Source organism: Anser brachyrhynchus (genome assembly GCF_964034855.1).
Source record: "Anser brachyrhynchus genome assembly, chromosome: 1".
Lineage (NCBI taxonomy): Eukaryota > Metazoa > Chordata > Aves > Anseriformes > Anatidae > Anser > Anser brachyrhynchus.
This window is the reverse complement of record NC_137694.1, coordinates 74654916-74677569: the sequence shown is the minus strand read 5'-3', so window position 1 is coordinate 74677569 and position 22654 is coordinate 74654916. Positions and strand designations below refer to the sequence as shown.

General features: G+C 40.7%; 1 protein-coding gene across 3 annotated transcripts in view; it reads left to right on the top strand.

Annotated features, from left to right (window-relative positions):
* The window catches only part of PARVB (parvin beta), an 81988-nt gene that overhangs the window by 36748 nt on the left and 22586 nt on the right, over positions 1-22654 (top strand). For all 3 annotated transcript variants that reach the window (XR_013953989.1, XM_080601054.1, XM_080601053.1), the window contains exons 2-6: positions 1531-1620; positions 4252-4322; positions 15693-15795; positions 20468-20608; positions 21485-21600. Coding sequence is in view for 2 of the 3 variants with exons in the window: in XM_080601053.1 (XP_080457179.1) it covers positions 1531-1620; positions 4252-4322; positions 15693-15795; positions 20468-20608; positions 21485-21600 (521 nt within the window). In the remaining variant the exon portion in view is untranslated. The remainder of the gene's footprint in view (positions 1-1530; positions 1621-4251; positions 4323-15692; positions 15796-20467; positions 20609-21484; positions 21601-22654) is intronic.

Genomic DNA, 22654 nt, shown 5'->3' with positions numbered 1-22654 from the left:
TTTGTGCCACCTCAGCTCTGACTGGCCTCTCCAGCACAGTTCGCAAGCTGTAAGGTCTCAAAATGCAAGACTGGTGTTTGCAGCTTGCAGAGCATAGGAACAGCTTTTTGTAATTGAGGATTTTAGTCATGCTCAATATCATGCTGTGAAACAGAGCTAGCTAATATCTTCGAACTGCAGTTAAGAGATGTGGTAAGTCGTCTTAAGCGCCTTCATTTCAATTATCTGTGAGAGGAGGAGTGGGGATTGCAGTGTGCTGTTGTTCCTGTGCTTTTCTGGGACAGTAGGATTGCTATCTTTTCCACTTCTATTGAGCTGGAAAAAAGTGAGTACTTATGCAGGATTTTGTAACCTTTGCAGAATGCATGCGTATGATTAGTCTGTGATTTGATTTTCCAACAGGAAAGGGGAATACTGACTATTCTTGACAAAAGCGCTTATTAGTACACTGTGAGTATTAGCTAATTGTCCTCCTTTGCTTCCCCCCCCCCCCCCCCCCACCCCCGAAGCTTCCCTTGCAGATCTTACAATTATATGTCTGGAAATCCTTGCTTTACCCATGAAAGAATATGGGACTTGGACCCCTCTCCCAAAGGAGACTGAAATAAAACAATGCTGCCGCGTGTGATTTTAGTCCATGCTAACACAGACCTGTGACCGAATAGATGGGGTTATTGCAGTCTCCTTTTATCTCCTGCTTCAGATGCATGTATTTTAATAGGTTGCCTTATAATAAGTAGTTGTTATCTGAATGTAGGGGGAGATAGACCATGGAGAGTGTAGAAGTGTTCTAGTACAGTTACTGATTTTCTTACTGTTGAGCTCTATAATACTAAACAATTATTATTTATTTAATTTTTTACTCAAATTCAGTTCCTCCCATGTAGCAACATGTAGGGAAGTATTTTAATATCCATTTCATTGATGCAGCCTACTCTACTGACTTGCCCAACTGTTACTGAGTTGTACGTTTGGGAACTTGAAAGATTCCAAATTTGTGTTCACCAGACCATGCAATATCTATCTTTAGCCAGTGGCAATGCTAAAATTAAATACATTTTCATCATTTGGTAGGTCTCCCTGGGATTCTCTGAGGCTTTTAATGAGGCCAGTGGCAAATAGTTCTTGGTGTTCTGCAGTTGTAAAAGGTGGTAATGGGTGATGGTGGTGCTATCAGAAAGTGAGTTTGGTTTTACAGTTTGCTGTCTGCTGTAGATCTGGGCCATTCTGCAGACAAAGCTTATGTGCCTCCCTTCTGGAGAAACAAGCGCTCTGACGTTGTTTTTACTACAGAGTTGAGTTTCTTGCAAAATATTTTCAGCTGGTAGTCTGATGGCTCAGTTTAATTAGCTATAGAAGGATGTTCTGTTAATTTTATTTTCTACTCTAGCTGCAGTTCATTCCATAAACAATGGGCACATTTTGAAATGGATCTACCAGATGTTTGTTCTTACTGTCTCTTCTACCCCTACATATCCAGAAACTTTGCATTTATTACAATCTTTCTTTCTGTTTTTTCCTTCTCCTCAGTGAGTGACCTGCAAGAAGAAGGTAAAAATGCTATAAATGCTCCAATGAACCCAAGCACTGTGGACATGCATCCAGAAGATACTTTCTTAGGTATAGTATTCATGCTACAGAACTCAACTATGCTATTATTAATGAAGGCTGCCACTGTGACTCCATATCCATTGCTTTTCTGTTGAATATAGATGGCTAAGTTGAAACTGAGAGAATTGAGAACTATTGTATGTCAGACATAGACTAGAAAATAGAGATGCTAAAATGGAATTTAAAGAGCAATGCCAGCTAGGCAGCTACACTTAAAGTAAGAGTAGAAGAAAATTGTCTTGCTCAAGGAATTGGCAGAGGACTTTGAGTTTTTCTGTGGCCATTCTGAAAACGTAGAAAATTGGGATTTGCAAAGAATTAGATGGAAAATACTGCTGAGTTTGTCTGCTTAAGAGTTGTTTCAATGTCATTAATCCATTGTCTAGTTGCATCTCAATCTTTATTTGTCCTCATGGACATCCTTCTTTGGTAAGGAAGTAGTATCTTTCCACATATAGATGCAAAACTGAAGGATCAACTCACAGAAAGTCTGTAGCGGAAGTGTGTGTTGTGGTTCCTATGGAACCATTAAACTGCCTCAACTCAATGTATGTGCTACAGTTTCGTTAACAGCTGGATGCCAGGTTCTGACTTTGGTTATTGCTGGCACTTTGCAAGTGATGTTGCAGCAAAATGGGACCTGATAATAAACAGATCAACATTTATGTTGTTGAAAACAATATGATTAGTATGGGAATATGTAAAACGAGGAATGCTTTATAGAAGGAAGGCAAGTATTCAATTTCCAGTTCCCCTCCCTGCCAAGTCCCTCAAAGAGCAGCAACATAATATAAAAGCAGTAAGTGTTTAAAACTTGTTGGAAAAAATGTATTTTTTTTCTTTCCTGGACATAACTTTCTTAATCTACAGAATTAATTGAATTAATTAATTAATTAATCATTAATTCCATGACCACTGATGATCCTTAAGCAAAACTTCATGATGAATTGTGTACCCTTATGGGTCTTGTTCAGGATTTCAGTTTGCAGCTTTTTGGATGTGCACTGGGTGTCACTTCCTTACAGCTAGAGTGCCTGACTCATCCCAGGGGGTAATGAGGAAGTAAAGGAACAGGGCAGGAAAAAAAAAAAAAAAAAGAACAGCTGAAGAAATCATGTTTCTTCCTAGATTTGTGGAAATTTGTCAAGAGTGTTCAGATAAAAGGGTCTTGTTTTTTATTAATATTAAGGGCACTGCAAAATACCAAACCCAAACGTCTGGGAAAAGCCTAAGGTAACCCAGTAGGATAGTATAGTTTGCCTTGTAGCTGATTTGTGAGGGTCATGTTTCCCATTTGAGAGCAGTGAGGTCTAGCACTGTATTAGCAAGTCATGGTAGATTGGTCATTGTCAGATTTTAGAATTCCTCTATGCAAAGTAGCAATGGCCCAATCTGTGGTCATACCCAAGACCCTCCCTTGTCATGTTGGAAGGAATTGGGAAATCAAATGGAATACAGGATTTCATATTACCTCTCTAGACTCAGCTAAAGATAAATCTACCGGGTCTATAAATTATTACTTTAGCTGAAGGCATGTGGATCTCCTCATTCGGTTGTGACACTGCCACCTGTTCTTGTGTTCTGTTGTGTAGTAGCCAAGGTTTGCTCTCCACTTGAATAAATCTAACCTTGATCACAGCTGTCACTTGACTACTAAAGGAGCTAAAATGAAGGGTGCAGGGAGAGAGGTCTACTACTTGAAAGCAAGCAACAGAATTTAAAATACAAGACTTGCTCCAACTGTTTCTTAAATACTGATATACATATCTACAGGAGCATATAAACACAAATGTGATGCATATATTCACACATGCTATTGGGAAAATAATTCTGCCAAAGGCTGTTTGGTTGTTAGCTTTACAGATTTAAAGCTGATTTTTCTACCCATATTTTAGTATAAAATCATCCATTCTAAAAGTTAATCTTTACATTCCTACCTCTTATGGTTGGATGGTTGGCCATTGGAAAGCATTTCCCACGTCTTGCCATCCCACAGTAACAGAAGAAATAGAAGACTATATACCTGAGAGATGTATTTTATGTCCTTCCGGCACACATAAGCAGAACTGATGTAAATTGGGGTAATTTTCATTTTCTGGGTTAACCAGAGATTAAGCAGTTCCTGCACCCAGGGCCACATGTGTATGGCCATTGCTACGTGTCAAGTTTTAGGGAAGCACAAACTGTCAGCCTGGGTCTCAGCAGCTGCATTAAGTGTAGTACCATAAGCTTGCTTTACTTTTCAAGGTAGTGTAGTTTGGGAAGGATATTTTCAAATACAAATGACATACAAATTGAGGAGAGAGAGGAAAGTAATTGGCTGCCCTTTTTGGTTTGTTAGTATTAGTATGCCTGACAGTATAGAGGATGGTGATTTTTCTGATGTATTCTGCATACACAGGGCAGGATCTGGTTTGGAGAAGGTCAGTGGAAACAATTTATTTTAGGAAGTTGTATTATCTTTGTATGACTATTAAAAAAAATCCCTCACACTTTGATCATCAGATATTTGCTTGCCAGGGTGATGACTGGGCACTGTCATTTCTTAATCAGCTGACAGGTCACTTCATGAATAGTAATTGTTGCAATATTTCAGCAATGTATATTTGATCTAACTTGTTTCCCATTTCACTCGGACAGAGGAGAATGAGGAGCGCACTATGATTGATCCTAACTCCAAAGAAGACCCCAAGTTCAAAGAACTGATCAAGGTAGGATGTCAGTAGTTGGTCTTTTTTCAGATCTTTAACTACTGAGCTAGAGTCATTTACAAGCTGGTTACCATGGATACAGTTGAGGAGGAACAACTCATTACTGAAGTATATCTGTGAAAACTGAGGAGACAAACAAGGATGCTGTTGGTAAGGCTAAAAGCAACAATGAGAGAAACAAGAAAGCCTGAATGTCAGAGCGCCCATGGAAGAAAGCTCCGCTATCCATTTACATCCTTGTGATTATTAAAGGGAGGATCAATGCTTAGCTTTGATCTACTGCAGTCATTGCACATAAACATAGGTTCTTTCTCTCTACAAAGACATGAAAGGAGTCTTGGAAAGCTGTAGAGAGATTTCTGGGAAGGAAAGAGTAGGACCAAAGTGAGCAAGCGCATGGTAGGGTACACCAAGGAGACCTATGGTGTTATAGGAAGGTTGGAAATGAGATTCTTCTTCCCTTATACTCTGTTGTTGTTGTTGTTTTTGTATTTATTTTTTTTTTAAAAAAAAGGTAGAAAAAGGGTAAAGAAGGATGCTCCCATATATTATTAGTTAAAGCCGTTAGAATTTTTCAGCTTTCATACTGAATAGCGTACTGATCTCCAGAGCATGGATGGAGACCAACAGGTGAGTGAACTGATGGACACCTTAGCTAATAATGTCTACTTTCTGCCCATTGTGTATGTGAAGAATAAGGCATTCAGTGAAACAATGATTTTCAATTTCATGACAACTTGCTAACTCACAATTTGATAATTCAGTTTCTCAAAAATTATTAAACATGAATTTGTTCTAATTATCTTTTGTGCAATTCCTACTGTTCTTACTTTAACAATATGTTAAACATTTGTGAAAAAGAGCCTACTCTCTTCTAGAACTTCAGTTATGTTTTCTTCAGTGGCTTCTTGGAGCAGAGAATTATCTACTATGTATCTACTTTACATTCTGAGCAACAGCACTGCAAAGTGACTTTGTTTTGTTTTGTGTGGTTCTGCCTCTCATGATTCTTTTTCCTTGGTTATCACTGTATCTGTTTTATGTGGCAGGGAGGTAGAAAGCCCCTGGTTTACTTGTAGGCTTGGGCAAGGGCCAGAGCATCCTGAGTCTGTATTGTTGCTGGAGACACTTGCCCAAGGTGCTGGTGATGTGTCCCCAGCTGTGCTGACATGAGGTTCGGCTTCCTCCCTCCTGGCAGTGCTTGTAGTTTCTGCCAGCTATGATGGAGGGTTTGATCTTGAAGGACTGCTATTTTGGAGAACCGTTTCTATCTGGTAGGTTGTTGAAATTAGCATAGTGAAAGCTTGAGCAGAAACAGAAGTGCTGGCAATTCTGAACAGATATGATTTCTTCCCCAAAAGTGTTTGTGCTTATGTCATAATTCCCAGTACACTTCCTCTTTATTTTTTTTTTAAATAATTAAAATTATATATGTATGTATGTTTTAGAAACAGTAGTTCAGCTGTGGCTAGGTGGGTCTGAAAACTTTGGCTAGTGTTTACCCACTCCAGCCAGATAGTGGAGTGAGCTGTGGCACATTCCTTTCAGGATACTGTCATGTCCTCTGTCTGCAAGCATATGCTGCGCAGAATGCCTCAGCAAACTGTTCACCTGGTACATCTTTAAAACAAGCCCAATGATCTGTTATTAACAGTGCAATAGCATGTTTAGGATTACAAAACCACATCAAATAGGGTTTAGCAAGGAGCTGTGTTCAAATTTCTTTGTTATTCTAATTCACCTGGAATACAGTGTGTTTTTAAATTAGGTGAATTTGCACATTCTTTCTTTGTTAATACCCAGATCCATTAATTCTTTCAAAATGTACAGTGGTCTTGCACCACTCTTTCAAAGTACACTGTGGTTTCTTTGCTAGTGGAGCAGTAATGTTACCATGAATAATTCAGTTGAACCAGAGTTGCTGCAGTGAAGAAACCAAATGTGCTCTGTGATGCAGGAGACTTGATAGTGAAATCATAATTGTTTTTAAATTGGAAATTTTGCTTTTGAATTTAATATAAGGTGGTGAGTCTTTCCTGGATGTCACAGTCTAGCAAGGTTATATTTTTCTTTTTGAAAGGCTGAAAACCTTCAGGAGGAATGAAAATCAGACTTAGAGCAGGACTAGAGATTGTGTCTGAGTGCCTGAAGTGCATTGCAGAACTAGGCTGTGGTTCAGTACACCAGTTTGCACTTGCATGAAGTGAGGGTAACTTATTACCAATTAAACTGCAGCAGCTGGTGCAGGGAACAGCATGTAACTTCACATTGTTTCCTTGGGATAATCCTCCAAGGAGAGAGATGTGTCCTGCAGAGTGCCTACTTGAAAAATTATGTAATTTAGGTAATTGCTGAACATTTGCATACCTCTCTGCAGTTGAGTTTTTACAAGGATGTAGTTAGAAAAACATTGAACACTATGTTGTTATGAATCTATAAGGCAAGGAGAGGTTTGAATCATGTTGGCAAAACCTGTTTTATGCCACAGAATGAGGGTAATACAATCAAATGAGCAATTTATTCCTCATTTTGTGTTCCTCAGTGGTTAATGAAGTTTTCTGGCAGCCCCAGTGCTGGACAAGAATTAGCCATGTTAATAATGCTATATAGCAGCAGCCAGGAGAAGAGACTGTCTGCCCTGCAGAGCTTGAAATCAAAGATCTCCATGGTCTTGCAAGGAGTTGAATAGATTGAGGTTGTTATAGTTCAAAGTAGTTCTCTCTCTTTTTCCCTCAAAGAGGAATGTGTCAATAGCAGCAACAGAGCCTGATGCCTCTTCAAATTTGGCAGTATAACTTAGTTTCATTGGTGCCAGCCCAAATCTCTTTCAACACCAGAGTAAGACATGCCGATGGTTTGCCATCACTGATTTTGAGTGTTTCTGTTCCCCTGTCAGTCACATGCAGTTGGGGTAGATAGAACTCAGTGCAGAAAGGAAGCAGAGATATCTGTTGCTGACACTGATTTAATACCTCTTTGTCTCCGCAAAATGTTGTTTTAATTTGTACTAGCCTGGTGCCATAGGAATTATAAGCATAGCGAATTGTTTGGTGCAAGCTTTTGTGAGCATTTGGAAACAATTTTGACAGAGCTGCTGGGATTCAAACTGTGTAACACTGTGGTGATGAAGAATCCAAAAGGAAAAAAAAACCAAACTCATTCTTATTAAAGCAAATATAGAGTAAATCCCCTCACTGAAGGCTGCTTAGTTGGGGATGCAAAAATACACGCTTTAAATCCTATTGCTTATATTAAAATCACTAGGAACTAAAATTACACCTTAAAGTGTTGTTTGTTATCAGCATTGACAATATTCTAAAAATAGTTTGCCACAATTTGTCACTATGAAGTGATATGTTCATATGTGTTCAGATAAGTTCCCTGCATGGCCTTGTTTGCCCTGTGTGTAAATGCAGTTTGGGACATGGCTAGACAGACACAAAGCTGAAAATTCAGATCAGGAAAAGATGTGTTGTTATTTATATGTATAGTATAAATAATTTACTCACAAAATACTCTGTTTCTAGTGTCTGAAATATGTGAGCTTCTTTTACATATTATCCAATATTTGCCAAGTGGCAAGAGAACAACTAAATTAAAGAGTTTGAGTTTTGCATTTGGGCTGTTTTGTGACTGGACCCTGAAGTGTATCCTGTGATGTATCTGGAGCAAACAAGAAGAAACAATGTCTGTGATACTTAGAATCAAGTCTAGTTTGCTTTTATGCTATTGCAAATCTGTTTACAGTTCAGTTTCCATTAATACCTATAATCCCCTTAGCTGATCCATGTTGCTAATTCTAAAGAGTGTTGGTGGGCTCTTCTAGCTCTCTTTTTAAATGTGTTCAAAACTTAGGAGGCTGATCTATGTGCGCTTTCCTTGTTGTTCATGGATTTTTCTTTGTGTATGGGATGCAAAGGTGGAAGGAATCTTTTTTTACCCCCTTCTGGTTCAGATGCGACTGAGGTAGAAGATCCGAAACATCGTTGTACTTAATAGGCTGTAGGAATTGAATCAGAATCTTAGAAATATAGTCACACATTTCTGATCTGACACTTATGCCACCAACATAAGTGGCAGATTTCCTAGGCTTTTCTCATGTATTTTGATAGATAAAATATGCTTCTACCATTTGAATCCAAAAGTATACAACAGGAGCCTGCAAAAATTGGGTTCTGTTAGTAAATGCCTTGCCTTGACCAAAGACAGCAAGTTAAGAGTTGCAAGGTGACTTGGTAAGATCAGAGAATTGATAAGATCAACTGACGCTGCAACAACCTTTGGCCCTTAAAGCTAAACTTTAATGTCTAAACTTTGCATGGATCAAACACTGCTGCTCTAGGTACTACCTGAGGTGAGTAAGGATTCTGAATTTGTAGTAAATAATTTACTTTCCAATAAATTACCACCTTTTCAATGTCAACACTTATGGCTTTTTAAAATTCACTGTGGTGAAGAGAAAACCAAAATGAAGCTGTTTCCTTTTGATAAGGTTTCATGTGTGACCAAATGAAACCTTGTTTCCTGTATGCTCTTTCAAAGGCCTGCTTTTAAAAACAAGAAGCCTTCTCTCTGTTTGCAGCTGGCCAGTGCTTTGTACTTAGTCAATAGTTTCCAGACCTGAGTAAGAATTTCTAATATTAATTTCTATGTTCAACCCTGAAGTCAGTTAAACCTTCATACCTTTGATCTGTGCTTCCTAATTCTCCCAGTAGTCAGGGGTGAAAAGGGTCATTAAAATCAGGGCTTCCTTTCTTTGCTGTTTTTGTGACTGGGTTTCCCATTTTCTCATTGTGCCAGATGCATTCACGGAGTTTGTCTTGTTTTTCATTTTGTTCATTATTCTGTAGAGTGGCCGTGGGGCCCTTATACCCTTGAACTCTGCAGATTAACTCTGAATGTGCCTCGCCACTATGGGAGTAGTAAACCTGCAGAACAAAAATACTTCACGAAGCTGGTGAAGTTTGATATAAAAACCCACTTCGTGAAAATTAAAAACTAAATAGGCCAGGCAGATGGCTTATTTTTCCTTCTGGATGTCTACCACTCTTTTCTCTCAGCTCTCTGCCTCATGGCAAATTTCAGTTTTCAACCCAGTGTTTAGTAATGCAGCATGGCTCATTAAATCACACATATACATTTGGCCAAAAAATGATGTAGTAAGTGGATGTGTCAGAATTTACAGCACCACTGGAAATTTTACAACTACAAACATGTGTCTGAGCATTTAACGCAATTCAGAGATGTTTTCTATGAGTGTGAATATGTGTGAAAGGACAGGCGTGGTTTTGAGGACACAGGGATATTATATAAAAGTTTTAAAATCACTTCTAATCCCAAATACTATACTGCCTGCTCTAGTGGTTGGCAACCCTGCCCAGAGCAGGGGAGTTGAAACTAGATGATCTTTTAAGGTCCTTTTCAACACAGGCCATTCTATCATTCTATGAAAAATTCATAGAAAAGCAGCTTTTCATAAAAGTGTGCTCTAGTTAAGAGACATAACAAATATTTCCATGTACCAGCATGCTACTTTGTGAGCCTGCAAGTACTGAACAAGGTGAGGTTGAGGTGAATTCAAGATCATTAGCTGTATGTGGGATCTGCTGGTGGTTTCACCAGCCATTGCATGTAAGGAGAAGCATGGTGTTACGGCTGACACTGGGACAACAGGCTTTGCAGTCAAGCAATTCCTCACTTCTGCAATGCATCTCTTACACACATTTTAAAGGCAGCAAATGTAGCCCTACCTTAGAAATTAACATTGAAGTGAAGATACATAAAGTACAGACACACAGACGTGAAGGAACGGGTAGAGGAGTCTGAGGCCAGAGAGATCCAAGTTAAGAGTATTTTCACACACAGGAAGAACTCTGGCTTCACCTTATGTCTGCTTCCCACAAGGCACTCTGTGCCTGTATCAAACGGTTTAAATTTTTAGAAATTCAAGTTATTGAATATTTTCTGCTTCTGTCTTTGCACGAAGGAGCAATTCTAAAGAGCTGGAGCATTGACTCTCCATGAAAAAAGAGTCACAATGTATTTCTGTGTGTTAGTCATTTCAATAAGCAAAATGGTGCTTTACATCCCTTGCAAAAATTAAAAAGTAAAAAAAAAAATCAGTGCAAAAAGATTTTCCAGGCTCCTAATTAAGACACACTCAAGAAATTAAGAGTTACAACAGGAAAATTGAGGATGTGTGGAGTTTGTTTGTTTTAAATTGCAACATTTGTCACTCTTCAAGGACTGTATAAAAACTTTTTTTTTTTTAATATAAATTGCAAATTTGTTTTCCCACCAATTGGAGTTGTAGTCTGAATACTAAAGAAGTTAGAACATTCTTTAGGGTATTTTTCTTTCATTCAGGTGCTACTCTATTAAAAAAAATAACTATGGCTAGACCTCGTATCATTTGTATTCTTTTATGTACTTCTTTCCCAAAATTTTTTCAGTGCTAGATTTCTCTGAAACATTTAAGTACTACATAGTGTAAGTATTTCCCTTTTTTAACAATCTACACCCATATGAGAATATTTCCAAAGCTGCTTCATAATTCTTCTGTGCCTAAACTTTTGGAAATAAGACGTTGGCTCCTATATTAGAAGGTACTTTCAGACTTTTGTTTTTAATTCCTTGGCATTTTCTGGATTTTGACTTCAAAACTGTTCAGCACAGGAAAAAATAACGTGTTAAGTACAGGTTTCAAATAGTTTAGCATCCTGAGTCGTATTTAACAATGCTTTTGAGGGCTTAGGGAAATCAGGCATCTTCATATTAGGACTGTAAGGGGATTTGATTGTCATATGATAGTTTCAGCTTAATTTCAGGTGATTTTTTGAAAGCCTGCTCTGTAAATCTCTGTAGTCCCATGGATTGACCCAAATCTTCTATGACTTCAGGTGGTTTTCTTTTGGTGTCTATGTATGTCAAACTTTCATCATTTTGGAATTGGGTGGTCACTATTGAAAGACTTCAAAAATCTCTTCTGAGATGATCTGTGACAAGAAAATACCTAATTACTTAGGAGTTGCTTTTCTGTATCACTGGTGAATAGTTTTCAAGGCTATTCCTCTTCTCATTGTCTTTCAGATAAGGCAGTCCTTTACTAACTTGTCTCATGTCCCTCTCCAACCATTTACCATAAATGTCCTGCTGTCTTCTGAAAAAGATTGAAAGAGACAAGAATAGCTAATTGGAGTTTTCTCTCCAAATGTAGTCGTGTTTTCCCACCTGCAGAGCAGAGCTCTGCTGCTTTATTTAGACTGCATCTTCTTGCATTTAACTTTTGCTGGCTATAATCTCCAATGAACTAATTTTGTTTGGGGTTTTCAAAGGAAATACAAAGGTTTCATGCCCTGTTCCTGGTGGCAGATGACATGTCATGATTCTTCAAAAATCCTACCTTTGAACCTAGAAGAGAAGGACTGAGCAGGGAGAGTTTACCTGAGCCAGAGACTGCTGAAGAGGCATCCTGAGAATGGTAGAGAATGAAATGCCGGAACAGCAATTGTCTTGACATTTTTCTCTCTGTCTGTATGCAATATATATGTGTGTGTGTGTGTATATCAGGCTATGTGACACTAGAACAAGATGGTTTCCAGGACACGTTGGAGCATCTGCTGGGGAGATGGGCTTCTCAGCCTTTCCCCTGTGACCGTAGTCAAAGTGGGAGCTTGGCTGTAGCTACCATGGCACAGTGCTGCAGTTCCCTGCTCAACCCAGGACTCCAGGTGCCGGGGGAGCAGGTGTGCCAGCAGGCTGTGTCTGACACAGGCTGCTCAAGCAGAAGTGCATTGTCAATTCACTGAAGCCACAAAGGTACTGCAGCAGGGAAGCATGAGGCAGGAGAAGGAGAGAGAGAAAAGATACCCAATACTCTGAGCTGGTGGAAGGGGATGGGGAGCAGAATGTGGCCCTCACAATCAACGAGGAAATGGTTGGTGACCTGCTACAGCACTTGGATGTACGCAAGTTGATGGGGCCGGATGGGATCCACCCGAGGGTACTGAGAGAACTGCCGGTAGAGCTGGCCAAGCCACTTTCCATCATTTATCAGCAGTCGTGGCTATCAGGGGAGGTCCCAGTCGACTGGCAGCTAGCAAACGTGACGCCCATCTACAAGAAGGGCCGGAGGGTAGACCCGGGGAACTATAGGCCTGTTAGTTTGACCTCAGTGCCAGGGAAGCTCATGGAGCAGATTATCTTGAGCGTCATCACGCGGCACTTGCAGGGCAAGCAGGCGACCAGGCCCAGTCAGCATGGGTTTATGAAAGGCAGGTCCTGCTTGATGAACCTGATCTCCTTCTATGACAAAGTGACGCGCTTAGTGGATGAGGGAAAGGCTGTGGATGTGGTCTACCTTGACTTCAGTAAGGCTTTGGACAACGTTTCCCACAACATTCTCCTCAAGAAACTGGCTGCTTGGACTGGTGTATGCTTTGTTGGGTTAAAAACTGGCTGGATAGCCAGGCCCAAAGAGTCGTGGTGAATGGAGTTAAATCCAGTTGGAGGCCGGTCATTAGTGGAGTCCCTCAGGGCTCAGTACTAGGGCCAGTTCTCTTTAATATCTTTATCGATGATCTGGATGAGGGGATCGAGTGCACACTCAATAAGTTTGCAGACGACACCAAGTTAGGTGCATGCGTTGATCTGCTCGAGGGTAGGAAGGCTCTGCAGGAGGATCTGGATAGGCTGGACCGATGGGCTGAGGCCAACTGTATGAAGTTCAGTAAGGCCAAGTGCCAGGTCCTGCACCTGGGGCACAACAACCCCAAGCAGAGCTACAGGATGGGAGATGAGTGGTTGGAAAGCTGCCTGGCAGAGAAGGACCTGGGAGTATTGGTTGATAGTCGGCTGAATATGAGCCAGCAGTGTGCCCAGGTGGCCAAGAAGGCCAACAGCATCCTGGTTTGTATAAGAAACAGTGTGGCCAGGAGGACTAGGGAAGTGATTGCCCCCCTGTACTCGGCTCTGGTGAGGCTGCACCTCGAGTACTGTGTTCAGTTTTGGGCCCTTCACTACAGGAAGGACATCGAGGTGCTCGAGCGAGTCCAGAGAAGGGCAACGAAGCTGGTGAGGGGTCTGGAGAACAAGTCTTATGAGGAGCGGCTGAGGGAGCTGGGATTATTCAGTCTGGAGAAGAGGAGGCTCAGGGGCGACCTTATCGCACTCTGTAGATACCTTAAAGGAGGCTGTAGCGAGGTGGGGGTTGGTCTATTCTCCCACGTGCCTGGTGACAGGACGAGGGGGAATGGGCTAAAGTTGTGCCAGGGGATGTTTAGGTTGGGTAATAGGAAGAACTTCTTTACTGAAAGAGTTGTTTGGCATTGGAATGGGCTGCCCAGGGAAGTGGTTGAGTCACCATCCCTGGAGGTCTTTAAAAGACATTTAGAGGTAGAGCTTAGTGATCTGGTTTAGTGGAGGACTTGTTAGTGTTAGGTCAGAGGTTGGACTAGGTGATCTTGGAGGTCTCTTCCAACCTAGATGATTCTGTGATTCTGTATAAATTGGATGATCCCCCTGCCCAACAAATAGCATTATGTGGGTGTGGGAGCATGGGTCTTGGATGCATGCGTCAAAACAATTTTGGTAGTTATAACCACACAGAGGATGCCATCTGATGGAGGGAATGACCCAAGTAATAGATAAAGCTCCTGTAACATTGCAGGGCAGCAGTAGAGCAATTAAACTGGTGTGAAGCTTATCCTTTTATATCCACATCTATTTTTTGATGTCGCTTTGTCTTTCCTTTACCTGCACTAGAGAGAACCACTTTTGATACTTTATTTTTATTATTGAAAGTTTTCCTCCTCCTGTGCAGTTTAGGGGGCAAAAAGGATTTGATTTACGTCTGTGTGCATTGGTGATGATCCTTGCTTTCTGTGAATTGACTCGTTGCCGTATTACCCAGGTAAAATTTGCTGCTTATGCTATTTAGAGATGAGTTTCAACCCTGCACATTTTCAGCATACTTTGTAAGTACTGAAGATACAGGTTAGAGATGAAGCATAAGCATTTTGTATTTGGATTGTAAACTTACTTTTGAACATTAAGCCTAACAAAGCTTCCCTAAAGTTGGCAGACTCAATGAACCTCAGTAAGTAAGCTGAATTACTTAAATATCCATGTGACCAATATACTCAAATATTTGTGTTTTGTAGGATTGCCAACGCATGTGTTTCAGTGCAATCCTATCTATGTTTTATTTACCTTTTTTTTCATAATGTCTTGAATATTAAACAAAACAAAACAAAAAGTTCTTAGCTATCATGACTGCCAAAAGGAGGCAGAATTATGGGGCCTAATCAGAAAGTGAGTTTAAAGCATCCACAAGTTGTATGTGAAGCAAATTAAAAACTGTAGACTTTTTAATTGATGTTCATTATTTTAGGTAGCTCCCCTTAATGTATTTTGCACATTTGTGGTTGGCAATACTCTTCTCCTCTTATGAATCAAGGATTTAGCAGTAACTTTACATCTCTTCCCACAGAACTATATTATTTTGCAAGTCATTTAATTTTCCAAATAATAAATTGGAGGAAAACACTCCTGCCAACTTAAAACAGTCAATGTGGTTTTTCCTGTAACTGTTTGGAAATTATTATCTTTGGCACCTGGAAAACTGAACTCAGTTCCTTTTCTTTTTAAAGGTTCTTTACATTCATTCCTGTTTTGCAGGTGACAATGACTTTTATAGTTATGGTGGTCAGCATAAGGGACTATTACTTACATATATTGTTGAACGGTTATCAGACCCAGTTGACCAAAGTTTTAATTACAGTCTTCTGTAATAGCTGAAGATAAAATGTGTAGTCCTTTTGCCTAATGGCAAGGATCTATCTAGTGGATCTGTTTAGCTCCTATTAGTGGGAGCATTCACTCTTTCCTCTCTGAAGCTCTTCTTCCTGGTCTACTACTCATGTCTGTTCAGGATAGAGATGACAGTGGGAGTGCTGGGAGCCTTCAGGTTCATGGGACTCTTGTTCTCTACTGGCAGGTGTGCTGATTGTGTAAAACAGATAACAGGAGTTTTTGGACCTGGAAAGCAGGTTTGTTAGATACTAGCAAAGGTGATTGCTGTAGAGCTGCTAGTTGCTATTTGCTTTAGCATTGGTGGAATGAGGAGAGGTTTTAAAGAGGAAAAATAGAGGGCACTACAGTTACCATGTTGCCAGACCTGAATTAAAAACAGAAAAAGCAAAAATATCTCTTTGATTTTTCTCTGTAATTCGGAAATACATATATACGGTTACTCTTTCTGTTTACTATTCCTGATTATTGCATGGAATATATTTCTATTCCTGACCACTGCTCAAAGGAACGTATTTCAGTATTTTTTTACACATTTGCCTCCTCTTTCTATACTTCCAGGTTCTAATTGACTGGATTAATGATGTGCTGGTGGAGGAGAGAATCATTGTCAAACAGCTTGAAGAGGACCTTTATGATGGGCAGGTGCTGCAGAAGCTGTTAGGTGAGTTCACACAAGAGAAGGTGGCCCCGAAGACTGGAAGGAGTCCAAAACTGATCCCTTCCAAAGCTGCAGACAGCAGTAACTTAGCATCTCACCAGGGATACAGTTTGTTTCAGTGATAGCTACAGTGTCAGCTTCTCCATCTGTTCTTCTCAGGCAGTCTGCTGAAAGGGGTGGAAATCGGGATGATCCTCAGGTAGCAAATTTGTGGAGTAAAAATAATCTAGAGAGCTGAAATGTGGCAGAAAAAAAGGTGAAGAAATTTGTGTTTACAGTGGGAGACCAAGCAGGAGACATGTGGTCCAAAATTTTTTCTGCACAGTTTGATCCTGAAGGCTTTTTGGACTGAAAGCTATTCTTGAGGCCATAACTGAATTACTTTTAAGGGAGAAAAAACAACAACAACAAAAAAGGATAAAAGAGAACGCATGACACTAGACACATACTTACAATGTGCTCTTCTATGCAAATAATACATGAGGGGGTATACTCAGTTAAGCAACTGTGATTTTGCAACCCTCTTACATCTCTGCAGTCGGTATGCGTGCTTATGCAAGAAGCACAATGGAGAAGAACTTTAATGAAGTTGCATTGATTTATAGGGGTATTTTTAGCAAACAAAGAGACTTGAAGCTTGAAGTGCCAATGTAGATCCACACAATTTCTTGGAAACAGCTAAGTAAGCTGAGAGCTGTCTGCCTATGGCATGTTTTCAAGAGTGGGCTGGGTTATGGATATATGTGTCAGAGTGGGGCAAGAGGACTTAGTGTTGCTAATTCCATTGGCACTAACTGATACTTCTTACTGAATTTTCTGCATATGCTCCTTAAATAAGTTTTGCGGTGTTTTGGTGAACATAAGCTTTTACAATTGGTTAACAACAATTTGTATGCAATTAAAAGTAGCTTGAGGAATAAAATGACAGTACTTCTAATACTTTTTGGTTAGACTGTAACTGGGACCTTCCAGCCACAGTGTGGTGAGATGGGGTATTGTTAGTTTAGCTGAGGAGTATTTGTGTGAATGCAAATTAATTCCAGGTCTGGGATAGCATCTGGTGGTTTGTGTCTCTTACAGAGAATTTCCAGTTGAACATTGCTCTGGTACTCTTACATAAAGGCATTCAGAAAAAGGAGCTGAAGTCTTACACTGTTACTTAAATCTCTCAGTGAATTACCTTGCCAGTCTTAACACCAAGGTGTTTTGGGTTTACGTGACAAGGTTTTGGTAGTGGGGGGACTGCAGGGATGGCTTCTGTGAAGAGAATCCAGCAGCTGCCCCATGTTAGATAAGTGCCAGTTTCAACCAGCTCCAAAAGGACCCACTGCTGCCCAGAGCCAAGCCAATACGTGATGTTGTTTGTGCCTCTGTGAGAGCAGATTTAAGAAAGAAGGGAAAAAAGAAAAACACAAAACTGCTACACAACAGCAACTGGGAGAGCAGGGAGTGAGAACCAGCCCTGCAGCCCCCAAGGTGAGTGCAGGAGGTGCTCCAGGCACGCAGCAGCTGTTCCCCTGCCACCTGTGGAGAGGCCCCTGGTGGAGCAGGCTGTCCCCCTGCAGCCCATGGGTCCCATGGTGGAGCAGATCTCCATGCTGCAGCCCGTGGAGGAGCCCCCCGTGGAGAAGGTGGACCTGCAGTGAAGGAGGCTGTGGCCCATGGAGAGCCCCCGCAGGAGCAGGCCCCGCGCCGGAGCTGCAGCCCGTGGAGAGGAACCCACGAAGGAGCAGGGTGTCTGGGGGGAGCTGCCGCCCGTGGGGGACCCAGGTTGGAGCAGTATGCTCCTGATGGATAGACCCAGTGGTACAGACCTATGTGGGAGCAGTTCTTGAAGAGCTGCTGCTTGTGGGCAGCCCACGCAGGACCAGTTCGGGAAGGACAGCATCCTGTGGGAGGGACCCCACATGGAGCAGGGGCAGAGAGTGACCGTGAAGGAGCGGCAGAGATGAAGCATTGGGGACTGACTGCAGCCCCCATTCCCCTGCGCCACTTTGGGGGGCAGAGGTAGAAGAGGGTGACTGGGGGGAAGGTGTTCTAGTTTGTTTTCTTTGTTTCTCACTTCTCTAGATTGTTAGTAATAGGCAATAAATTTTATTAATCTCCCTATGCTGAGTCTGTTTTGCCCATGACGATAATTGTTGAGTGATTTCCCTGTCCTTATCTCAACCCTTGAGCCCTTTGCACCGTATTTTCTCCCCCTTTCCCTTTGAGGAGGGGAAGTGAGAGAACAGCTGTGGTGAAGCTCAGCCGCCCACAGGAGTAAAATCACCACAGGTGTGCGCCTTCTTACTGCTGCTTCTCTGTAAGCTCTTTGAAATACTTGAGGTGAGCTGGCATTGCTCCGAGTCCTTTCTGGGATGCAGGGGGAAGTATTGCAAATGGATTTGCAAATTGGTCTCAGGGCTGAAGATAGTCACTGGCGTGTGACATCAGTCTAACATTAGAGGATAAGAAGATGGCAGAATTGTACTTCCTATGCTTACATGCCGGTGTTTGGGCAGGTGGTAATTTATTTCATAATAGTCATTTGCTGTTGGGAACATGTCTGTGGAGGCCTTGGTTTCCACCCTCTGGCTTGCATATGTGTAGAAAGAGCTTAGTTGTCCATACATACATGGCCATACAGTTGGGCTTAGCTTATCTTACAGGAGGAGAGGTGATCATGTACATCTTGCAGGCTTGAGACTTTTGATTGGACTGACTTTTCCTTACTTTCTTACTGTTGGGCATCTGACAGGAGACCAAATAATTCTCCCCCAGCCTGAAGCCATCACAACTCAGCCCCAGTCTTGTGTTGTCTCAACATGATTTTTTCAGTGGTACCTTGATATCTTCAGCAAGACCTCCTGAATTTATCTACCTTCGTGTTCTCTCAGTGATGCAAGAGGCAGCAAAGCATGGTGCTGCTGGTGCTTGAGGCCTCACAACTAAGTCACCCCACTGTTTTGTAACAAGTCCTTTTACCTACAGGAAGGGCTGACAAGCTAAGATCATTAAACCTCAAGTAATATTTACTACTTCTTGTATGTGAGAGATGTTTCAAGAAGATCTGTCTTGATGGGCAGATGAAAGACAACAGCTTGTTAGTGGGCTTACTCTGAAGCTATTTGGAGTAAGAGATTTGCAAGTGGCTGTTCGATCGATTCAGGTGGGGCTCCTTGCTTAGTTAATTTTGTCAAGGTACAAGTTGTGCTACTGAGAGAGGCTGGAGTGGCTTGGTGTACATGGTGTCAGGGTAGAGAGAAATAAATTTCTCCCTGCTGACTGGAAGTTCACCTGGGCTGAGAATAGATAGGAACAACAACACATGACCACAAATGAATCTTCTAGGATGGATTATTTAAAAAAAAAAAAAAAAAAAAAGAAGGCTCAGAGATACCTTGGCTAAAGAACTTTTTTTCCCATTAAGATTATTTAGATAATGATAAAAATTTCTTAATGTAGATTGATAGAAACAGTCAAAATGTTGAAAGTACTCATGAATTGATAACTTACAAATCTCTTCTGTTTGGGTTATTAAAATGCTTCTGTTTTTCTGTCATTTTAAAATATACACAGCTATGAAAAATGTTCAGAAGACACACACTCTTGAACTTGAGACCAGAAATATTTTCGTTATTGGAATAATAGGTTTTGACAACTTAGGAATGTTTCTAAAGCCCATCCCATTTTGTGAAAACTGCTTTGATTAAGTATGTTATTTTCTTTTTTGTTTTAAATACTGGAATACATAGTTGGAATTTATTGATCCAGTCCTGATTTCCTAGTCCCATCAGCACAGTGAGTTTGACTCTCTAGAGTGGAAGGAGAAAAGAGACGAGTGGTTTCCATTGCTCTGGCAGCTGAAGAACTCTCCGCACCTTCCTCAGCTTTCTTTTTTGTGGGAGGGACATTCAGCTCCTATGTCTTTGGCATGAGGGCCACAGTGGAGAGGAAGAGAAGAATTGGCTTGTCTATGATTTTGGCAACAAATAATTACATTACAGAAACAAAGTTCAAATTTTAGTAATGGTGTTTTACAAAATTTGCTTCTTTAGTTCACTTGTGCAGTTAATCAACTATGATGTGACAATGTCATGACAACATGACCATATTGTACCAACGTATTTCTCTAAATTGGTTCCAGTAAGTCACTATAAATCTGTGACTTGATGGGTTGAGGAGGCACACTTTCCTTTAGATTCCTTTAGACCTTCAGCTAACCTGAATTAGATCTCACTAAGCTGAAGTAAATGTCCACCCAAACATTTCCTTTTTCTTTTTTTTTTTTTTGTCTTAAATTAACTTCAATTATTAGAAAAGTCCATTGAACTAGTGGAAATTCCTTGCGTAGAGAAGGCTATGTAGTGCCACATGTTTTTCAGCACGGAAAAAAAAGAGGAGGCACAGTAAGTATTATTACGAACTTGTTGCCAATCTGAAAGTTTTTATATGTTTTGACACCTGATTGGTGAGCATGTTCTGCCAGACCTTACCAGTTTTCTATCACGGGGTTTATTGGAATTGACACACTTTGATGAAAGTTTTGCTTTCAGTGGAAAATTACTCTGCTGAAAAAATTCTATCAGAGCACAGCTCTGATCCCCACCGCTCTGTGGTTGTTATTCCCACCCAGCTCCTTGTTTAATCTGATATTGCCTGTTTCTTTTTTTGTTCCTTTCTTCAAATACAGAAAAATTGGCTGACCGGAAACTGAATGTAGCAGAAGTGACGCAATCTGAAATTGGTCAGAAACAAAAGTTGCAGACTGTTCTGGAAGCTGTCCATGATTTACTTCGACCCCACGGCTGGACAATCAAGTGGAACGTTGACTGTAAGGACATAGCTACGCTTTCTGTCTCAGCTTCACAGGCAGAGGAGGGTGTGATAATCAATAACTTGATCATACTCTTTGTGATTTACTATGGTTTTTTTTATTTATTTGCATAAAGAGTGTTACCAAATCCATGTGTGGATTATAACTGGTACCTTCTTCTGTGATCTTTGTTTAAGGACAGACATACATGGCTGTGGGATAATTGAAGTGCTGTTCCTTCAGGCATATGCTTTCATTAGAAATTTTTTTGTTTGCTTCCTGAATTTGAATCCTACAGACATGAGAATTTTTTTAGTCATTCAATTACAAGAGGGTGATTTAAGCCTTCAGGCCACCACAGTGAGAGTCAAAAAGATGCTGCATCCTGTGTAAGGATATTGTTTCTGACAGGCTAAGCAGAAAGTGCCCTGTGTTACAGCTTGGCCTGTTATGATCCAAAAGTGAGAATGAAGTTTGGGAAGTTGATTCACCTAGGTTGTGGGTGGTGTTTGTCTCTTACAGCCAGGTAATCTTTTGTTAACACTTTGAACATCTTCTAAAAACAGAATTCTCCAGTATTCTCCAGTACAATGGAAGGAAAGTGATTGAGTCCACTTGTTTTTATTTCACTGACTAGGGAGGGAGCTGAAGTGTCTGAAATCCTAAATTTGTTATGTAGTTTGAAGGGAATTAAATCTAGGCTCCGCTACCTGTAAAATTATTTTGTAAACTTCACTAATTTAGGAAAAGGAAGAAAGAAAAAAGAAGATTGTCTTCACCAAAAACATTTTTTTAGTTCTTTAGTTTTTTTAGTTTACCTTTTTCCCAGAGGTGTTCATTTAAAATAAGGCATCAGTATTCTTTTATTTGCTTCCTTTTCCTTGTTCCCTGCAGCAATCCATGGCAAGAATCTGATTTCCATTCTTCACCTTCTGGTAGCTTTGGCAATGCATTTCCGGGCTCCCACTCGACTGCCTGAACATGTGTCTGTACAAGTGGTGGTTGTACGGGTGAGTATAAAGTCATATGAAAATTTGATCAAAACAATCACTCTAATTTTACGCTACCAGACTGCTCCTATCTGCTCCTGACTTATTTAGGAAATGATTCTCCTAGTAGTTCTGTGAGTCCCAGTCCTGAGGATGCATTTTGTGTACTTAAGTGAGATTCCAAGAACATCATATCTCTCTTATGCTTAGGACCGCCTTTTTAGGACGTGAAGAAATGGCCTCAGGTTATGCCAGGGCAGGTTTAGACTGGATATCAGGAAGAATTTCTTCATGGAAAGGGCATTGGAACAGGCTGCCCAGGGAAGTGGTGGAGTCCCCATCCCTGGAGGTATTTAAAAGACATGTGATTGTGGTGCTTAGCGAAATGGTTTAGAGATGGACTTGGTAGTGTTAGGTGATGGTTGGACTTGATTTTGAAGGTCTTTTCCAACCTAAATGATTATGTGATTTTCTAATGCAATATGAAGCCAAAATCATGTGATGGGATTTTGTATAAAATAGTTGTGTCTGTAACTTTTGGCACTTGAAAATGGTTTTTGCCATGTTTTTTTTTTGTTTTTTGTTTTTTAGAGAAACCATTGACTCAAATAACACAGGATTTTTAGCACGTAGAATCTCCTCAGTCTGGGAAGCCTGTTACTGGTGTTGTTTTTCCCCAGTGACTTATTATTCAGACTTAGACATGTTGTTTTCTTTGGCATACTAACGGAGTTTCATCATTTTTTGCACAGCCTTGTGTTTTTGTTAGCTTTCCTTAAATATGGAGAATAGATCTGACCTAAGGAACCTTGACTTCTTCCCTCCTGCTCTAGATATTGCTATAGTTCTTCCTTTCCCTGCATGGTGTTGACCATTTCCTTTCAGTGTACAAAGACTCTGCTTTCAGAGTATACTTACTATTGCTTTTTATCTTGCCTTCTATCCCAGCTGAAGCTGGGTGGTACCATCTGCAGCATGTGAACCCAGCTTTTCTGAACAGCTGTTGGAATACCAGACAGATCTGTTGCAGCTGGCTACTCTTTCTGATCATGCCATGACTGTTTGCTGTGGTGCT